The 7,267-nt window shown below is 35.8% G+C and overlaps 1 protein-coding gene across 2 annotated transcripts; it reads left to right on the top strand.

Annotated features, from left to right (window-relative positions):
- Positions 1 to 268: 268 nt before the first annotated feature.
- LOC127085414 (putative phospholipid-transporting ATPase 9) lies at positions 269 to 5,889 on the top strand. 2 transcript variants are annotated; one of them, XM_051025929.1, is made up of 11 exons: positions 269 to 1,237; positions 1,499 to 2,865; positions 2,999 to 3,109; positions 3,204 to 3,480; positions 3,560 to 3,648; positions 3,729 to 3,837; positions 3,944 to 4,156; positions 4,236 to 4,361; positions 4,471 to 4,569; positions 4,655 to 4,846; positions 5,096 to 5,889. In XM_051025929.1, the coding sequence occupies exons 1-11, from the start codon at positions 848 to 850 to the stop codon at positions 5,621 to 5,623; spliced, it is 3,501 nt and encodes a 1,166-aa protein (XP_050881886.1). In that variant the 5' UTR covers positions 269 to 847; the 3' UTR covers positions 5,624 to 5,889. The 2 variants fall into 2 exon arrangements, with proteins under 2 accessions (XP_050881886.1, XP_050881887.1); XM_051025930.1 differs by having other exon boundaries at positions 1,038 to 1,237; positions 1,491 to 2,865.
- Positions 5,890 to 7,267: the final 1,378 nt, after the last annotated feature.

Here is a 7,267-nt window from a genome sequence, read left to right as displayed (position 1 = left end):
AATGTTCTCATTATCCACCCAATATCCATACTTTAAAATCGGAGAAAACACAAACACATACTCAAACCCAATCAAATTAAATTTTCTCTATTAAACTCAGTTATAAAAAATTAGTATAAAAAAACAATTAAAAAATTAATTATATATTTTATTAAAATAAATGCATAATATTTTTATTAACATTATAGAAAAACTAAATTTTACATCATTTATTAATAGTGTCATTCATTAATAATATCGAAAACATTACTTCCACAACGTTTTTTTTTGGCATAGTATTATTCGACAATGTCTTTTTAGTACTATTCTATCTTTAAAATCCAGATCTTTCTCTGTTTTGTTTCTTCAAATGAAACTTTTCAGTTGCTACTACTTCAACTTTGATTCTAGTACTTCTTTATCTTACTTCACAAAGAACCAATCTTTCCTTCTGCTAATCAATTTCTAGGAAATTTACAAATACCACGTTTTGATAAAAATGCACAACAACCACTGTTTTATGGAGTCAATTTCAAAACTCTTCATATTCCTCTTTTTCAAGGAAAACCTCCATTATAGAATTTGTCTCAGTTTCTAGATATCTTCAATTTTCACACTGTTTCTGCTTTTCTATATATATTCTTCTTAATCTTTGCTTTTCAAAACGCGTTTCTTAGCTTTTTTGTTTGCTGTGGACTTGAAAATTAAGTGCTTTTTAAATAAGTGGGTTAGCTTTTTGAGAATTTAAAAAATTTACCTATTTGTCTGCTAGTTTTAGGAGAGTTAGCATCTGAGTAGGTCTTTTTTGCCTAATTTTTGGATTAATTTACTTCAATTATTGGATAAAAGTAGATTTAAGGTTTGTATCATGAAGATGAAGAAGCTTAATTTCAGCAAGATATATTCATTTAGATGTGGTCAAAAACCAAACTTTAGGACAGAAAATCCACAGATTGGTAAACAAGGGTATTCTAGGGTTGTTTTATGCAATGAACAAGATAGTTTTGAATCAGATTTTAGGAATAGTTATGCTGATAATTCTGTTAGGTCAACAAAATATACAGTTGCTAATTTCTTGCCTAAGTCATTGTTTGAGCAGTTTAGGAGGGTAGCTAATTTCTATTTCCTTGTTACTGGTATCTTAGCTTTCACTAAACTTGCTCCGTATACGGCTGTTAGTGCTATTCTTCCGCTGTGTATCATCACCGGAGCAACTATGGTGAAAGAAGGTGTTGAAGATTGGCGTCGGAAAAAGCAGGTACTAGTGTGTTTTGATAACTATCACTTTATCATGTTGTAAGTTTTGTTCTTTTAATGTCAAATGTATGTAGATATGAATGTAGAAATGACACTTCAGATTCAAAGTACGTTTGGTGTCTGACACCGAGATGACATTGACACATGTGATTATATTCAACCACTTTCACTTTTTTTAATTATTATCCTTGTTGTCGTGTGCGGTGTCTGTTTTAGTGCTTCATAGATTTGAACGTAATTAGCTAACTGCATAGTTCTGTAGGATATTGAGGTGAACAATAGAAGAGTTATATTTCATAAAGGTGATGGAAGTTTCGAATATACGGAGTGGAAGAATCTCAAGGTGGGGAATATAGTGAAGGTAAAGAAGGATGAGTTCTTCCCTGCTGATCTCCTATTGCTTTCGTCGAGTTATGACGATGCGGTGTGCTATGTTGAGACTATGAACTTGGACGGGGAGACAAATTTGAAGCTAAAACAAGGATTGGAAGTAACTTCTTCCTTAAACGAGGACTTTAAATTCCGTGATTTCAAAGCTGCCGTCAAATGTGAAGATCCAAATGCAAATTTGTACTCATTTGTTGGGAGCATGGAGTTTGATGGACAAAAATTTCCCCTTTCTCCTCAACAACTTCTTCTACGAGACTCTAAACTTCGTAACACGGACTATGTATATGGAGCAGTCATCTTTACCGGTCATGACACGAAGGTTATTCAAAATGCCACTGATCCGCCTTCGAAAAGAAGCAAAATAGAGAAGAAGATGGATAAGATTATCTACTTCTTATTTTGTGTTTTATTTTTAATTGCTTTCGTTGGTTCTATTCTCTTTGGAATTGTAACTAAACGCGACTTACACAACGGAGTTATGAAAAGATGGTATCTAAGACCAGATGATTCCACCATTTTCTTTGATCCTGAAAGAGTTGCTGCAGCTTCTGCATTTCATTTTTTGACGGCCTTAATGTTATACAACTTCTTCATTCCAATCTCCTTGTATTTCTCAATAGAATTGGTCAAAGTCCTTCAATGCATCTTCATTAATCAAGATATCAATATGTACTATGAAGAACTGGACAAACCGGCTCTTGCCCGTACTTCAAACTTGAACGAAGAACTGGGCCAAATTGACACGATCCTTTCTGATAAAACTGGAACGTTGACTTGCAACTCGATGGAGTTCATCAAATGTTCGGTTGCTGGGGTAGCTTATGGTCGTGGTGTCACCGAGGTTGAGCAAGCCATTGGTAATATAAGTAATAATTCACCTATGATACATCAACAAGTTAATAGGTCGGAACCAGAATCAGACGATATCAGAGAAGCTCGTGATCGAAAAGAATCGGTTAAAGGTTTTAACTTTATGGATGAAAGGATAATGAACGGAAACTGGGTTAATGAGCCATGTGCGGATGTTATACAGAAGTTTTTCCGTTTATTGTCTGTTTGTCATACTGCCATACCTGAAGTAGATGAAGGTACCGGAAAAGTCTCATATGAAGCTGAATCTCCTGATGAAGCCGCATTTGTGATTGCTGCAAGAGAAGTTGGTTTTAAATTCTACAAAAGGACCCAAAATAGTTTATCGATGAAAGAGTTAGATCCAGTTTCTGGCGATGAAGTTAATAGGTTAGTTTTGTTTTCCAAATTCCTGTCTCTTTGTTACTTTGGGATTTTGACTCCTGCGTTCACATTTATTATTTTCATGTTAAGTGATGCCAAATAGATCATCTTCGACATAGTAACTGATTTCATTTTGCAGGACATTCAAGATTCTCAATGTCTTAGAATTCAATAGTTCAAGGAAGAGAATGTCGGTGATAGTGAAAGATGAAGAAGGGAGAATTTTGCTACTCTGTAAAGGTGCTGACAGGTTAGCGACTAAATAGCATGAAGCCTTCGGTATTTTTGAGTTTAACTTTCCATTTAACCTATTAACTTGCCTTGAGTCATAATCTTTCATGCAGTGTCATGTTTGAAAGGCTTGCCAAGGATGGGAGGGAGTTTGAAGCGAAAACTTTGGAGCATATGAATGAGTATGCTGATGCAGGTCTAAGAACGCTGATACTGGCCTATCGTGAACTCGATGAAGAAGAATATAATGAGTTTGACAATAAATTTTCCGAAGTGAAAAATTCAGTCACCATAGACCGTGAATCGTTGATTGAGGAAGTATCAGATAAGATTGAGAGGAATCTAATCCTTCTCGGGGCCACTGCTGTAGAGGACAAGCTTCAAAACGGGGTGACAAAAAATTTCTCGAAAGAAAATGTATCGGTTGGATCAAGACTTGAAATCTCGACTAACTATATTGTTTTGCTAGGTTCCTGAATGTATTGACAAGCTTGCACAGGCTGGAATTAAGATATGGGTTTTGACTGGGGACAAAATGGAGACTGCCATCAACATCGGGTATAATATTATACTTCAATCATGCATTTTCCTTTTACAATGGCATTTTCAAGATGTTTGACATGAATATACGAATGCAGTTTTTCTTGTCGCTTGCTTCGACAAGGAATGAAACAGATTATAATTCATTTGGAGATTCCAGATATTCAAGCATTGGAAACGGATGGAGACAAGAAGGCTATCATCAACGTAAAATAAAATATTTAGCCTTTAATCTTTGACAAGAAGTGCAGTGATAAAGTGACTTGGTTTTTTTGATAATGTGCTAATATTTTTTTGCGGATTCTTATTTTAGGCATCAAGGGAAAGCGTGTATCATCAGATATCGGAAGGTTCTAAACTGCTTTCTGCATCTAAAGGGCCCTCTCAGCAAACATTTGCTCTTATAATTGATGGAAAATCACTTGTTTATGCTCTAGAGGATAATACAAAGAACATGTTTTTAGACCTTGCAACTCGCTGTGCATCTGTTATCTGCTGTCGCTCTTCGCCAAAGCAGAAGGCACTGGTATGTTTAAGCCTTTTCGTTGTTTTTCCCCTCTACATATAAAGGGGATACTAACTTTTATTAGTACCTCTCATTAAAGGTTACTAGACTGGTCAAAGAAGGAACAGGTAAAACAACATTAGCTATTGGTGATGGAGCTAATGATGTAGGAATGCTTCAAGAAGCTGATGTAGGTGTTGGAATCAGTGGCGTTGAAGGAATGCAGGTACATAAAAAAAACTAACTAACTAGAGTATTCTTTGTTATTATTGATTTTCACTTCCATATCCTGTTTTGTTTATAACTTTTTAGTTTCTATCCTCTCTCCACCCTAGGCCGTCATGTCTAGTGATATTGCAATTGCGCAGTTCCGGTATTTAGAACGATTACTTCTTGTACACGGACATTGGTGTTACCGGAGGATGTCCACAATGGTAAGACTTTGAAACTTGATCTCAACATTCAATAGATTAAGGTTCTGAAAGATTATCTAATATATCTTGTTTATTCTTGCGGCAGATATGTTACTTTTTCTACAAGAATATTACATTTGGCTTCACTCTATTCTTATATGAGGTGTATGCATCATTCTCTGGACAGCCCGCATACAATGATTGGTTTTTATCTTTCTATAGTGTCTTGTTTTCTTCACTTCCTGCCATTGCCCTTGGGGTCTTTGACCAAGATGTATCGGCTAGGTACTGCCACAAGGTAAGCTTACTATTCACCATCTAACATGTTCTATGAAGCACACGTAGACATACACGGATACCAACACGACACTGATACGACCACTGGTAATAATTTGGGAAAGTGAAATCTGCATTTTCACTAAAATCATATTTGACAGACAAAACTAAAAGCCAGACAGACACAAACGAAGTAAAGAAAACTCATTTTATTTCTTCTTATGAATGATGAATGACAATCATCCCATCTTATTTCTGTTTAATGTTGCAGTTTCCCATCTTATACCAAGAAGGTGTGCAAAATGTCTTATTCAGCTGGCGACGGATTCTAAGCTGGATGCTCAACGGATTCATCAGCGCCATAATAATCTTCTTCTTCTGTACAAAAGCGATAGGCCTTCAAGCCTTCGACGAGAACGGACAAACCGCCGGAAAATCCATGCTAGGACAAACAATGTATACTTGTGTCGTTTGGGTTGTAAACCTACAGATGGCGCTATCTGTTCGATACTTCACCTTGGTACAACATGTTGCGATTTGGGGTTCTATTGCTCTTTGGTATTTCTTCATGTTTGCATATGGATCATTGCCTCCAAGCTTTTCCACAAATGCTTACAAAGTCTTTGTCGAGACTCTTGCTCCGACTCCTTCCTTTTGGATTGCCACGCTATTCGTGACAGTTTCTTCGCTTATACCGTACTTTTCGTGCTCGACGATTAAAATGTGGTTTTTTCCCATGCATCATGAAAGGGTACAATGGATGAGGTATGGGGACAAGAAGACTAATGATCCTGAATAGAAATATTTGCTGCCAACAAATAGTAACTTTTGTGAATATCTATAATTTTGACATGTTTAGAATGTAAAGGATGTATAGCAACCGTTTGTAGTTGAGAATGTGAGGTAGAGCTTACATGTGTATTTGTTTTAGTGAGTAAATTATTTAATTCTTTTTCAACTTACATAAACTACACATTTTATATACTAAATCTGTAGAGTTTAAAAGATTGAAGAGATTTTATGATACATTTTATTTTCAATTAAATTTAGAGAATTATCTCTCAAGTTATTTTATTTTTAATTTTCATGAGTAAATAAGAATGTATGTTTGACATCCTTTAGTTTTAAAAAAAATATCATTTTATTGTAATTTGCATTTCATTATATTGGATTTGTAAAACTAAAAGTCATTTTCTTGCTAGCAATAAAAATATCAATTTGAGTCGAGTCAGTTTTAAGAATTTTTTACAAAAATAACCCACTTTTTCAAGGAAATTTCCAAAATACCATTGGTTTTAAAAAAAATCCCAAACTACCCCGCTTTTAGGAGGAGACGCCAATTGAATTGGCGACTCCTCTTAAATACTTGAATGGAGGCGCCAATTGGATTGGCTAGGGCGGATGCCCTAGTCAATCCAATTGGCGCCCCTGTGTAGTACTTAAGAGGAGGCACCAATTCAATTGGCGCCTCAGTGTAAAATGATATTTTTGTGTTATAAATAGATGCGTTGTGTGAGTAATTGTTCCACATCTCAAATAATCATTTGGCAATCATGTTTGGTGTTCGTCGCCGATACGGAAAGGTGATTTATGCGAGAGACAAACCTCAGATGTTGATGTTGTTCTAGAAAACATCACTACGTTCGATCAACTGAAGAGGGAGCTGGTTCGTTGGTTAGATGGGAAAATACCAGAAGGAAAAAATTAGAAGTATTGAGAGACTTGACAGTATCTTTGATTGGGTGCGAATGAAGATTGATAAGGATGCTAGAGAAATGACGTTCGGTCGAGACGACATCAATTTGATTGTTGTAATCAGTTAGAATTATTTATGTTTTCAGATAGCTTATTTTCTACTGATGTTTGTTGCGAACCTCGTTGTAACAAAAACTTAATGATATATAATGATTGAAGGTTACAAAAATACAATGTTACAAAAAGCTTATGACCTAGATGATGTTCCTCGATTGAGACAATTGTTCTTGTTGTGTCCTAGTTGTCGACAGATACTACATAATCTTATCATTTTATCTGTCGAATCCATCTCTGTCCTGATACGTGTGCTGTTTGGCCTTCCTTTTTTCTTTCTACGCATCTCGTCATTGTGCCAAACAATATCACCTTCATATGGAGGCCAATATTCCTCCATTGGTAGTACCGAGAAGCTTTGATTATATACATTCATGACGGTGACGACCTTGTACACATCAGATAAATGGATGTAAGCATCTTTACGAGTATAAGCACATGCTCCAATGTCGTTGTTCAACATGTGATCAACCTGTATCTCGGTCTCCTCTTTTTCTTCATCAACGACGTCCACTTCTGCTTCTGCTTCTGGGTTGACGTCATCTGACCATTGTGGATCAAATTCACCAGATTCATCCTGACTGGTTATTTGAGACTGTTGAGATGATATACATAGTTGAAGAGTAGTGTACAA

Source organism: Lathyrus oleraceus, chromosome 5 (genome assembly GCF_024323335.1).
Source record: "Lathyrus oleraceus cultivar Zhongwan6 chromosome 5, CAAS_Psat_ZW6_1.0, whole genome shotgun sequence".
Lineage (NCBI taxonomy): Eukaryota > Viridiplantae > Streptophyta > Magnoliopsida > Fabales > Fabaceae > Lathyrus > Lathyrus oleraceus.
The sequence above is the reverse complement of the archived record's forward strand: the minus strand, read 5'-3'. Positions and strand labels throughout refer to the sequence as shown.

Coding starts and splice junctions, on each gene's coding strand:
- LOC127085414 (XM_051025929.1), top strand. CDS start 848: ATGAAGATGAAGAAGCTTAATTTCAGCAAGATATATTCATTTAGATGT. Junction 3,838..3,943: donor ACAAGAAGGCTATCATCAAC/GTAAAATAAAAT, acceptor TTCTTATTTTAG/GCATCAAGGGAAAGCGTGTA. Junction 4,362..4,470: donor GTGGCGTTGAAGGAATGCAG/GTACATAAAAAA, acceptor TCTCCACCCTAG/GCCGTCATGTCTAGTGATAT.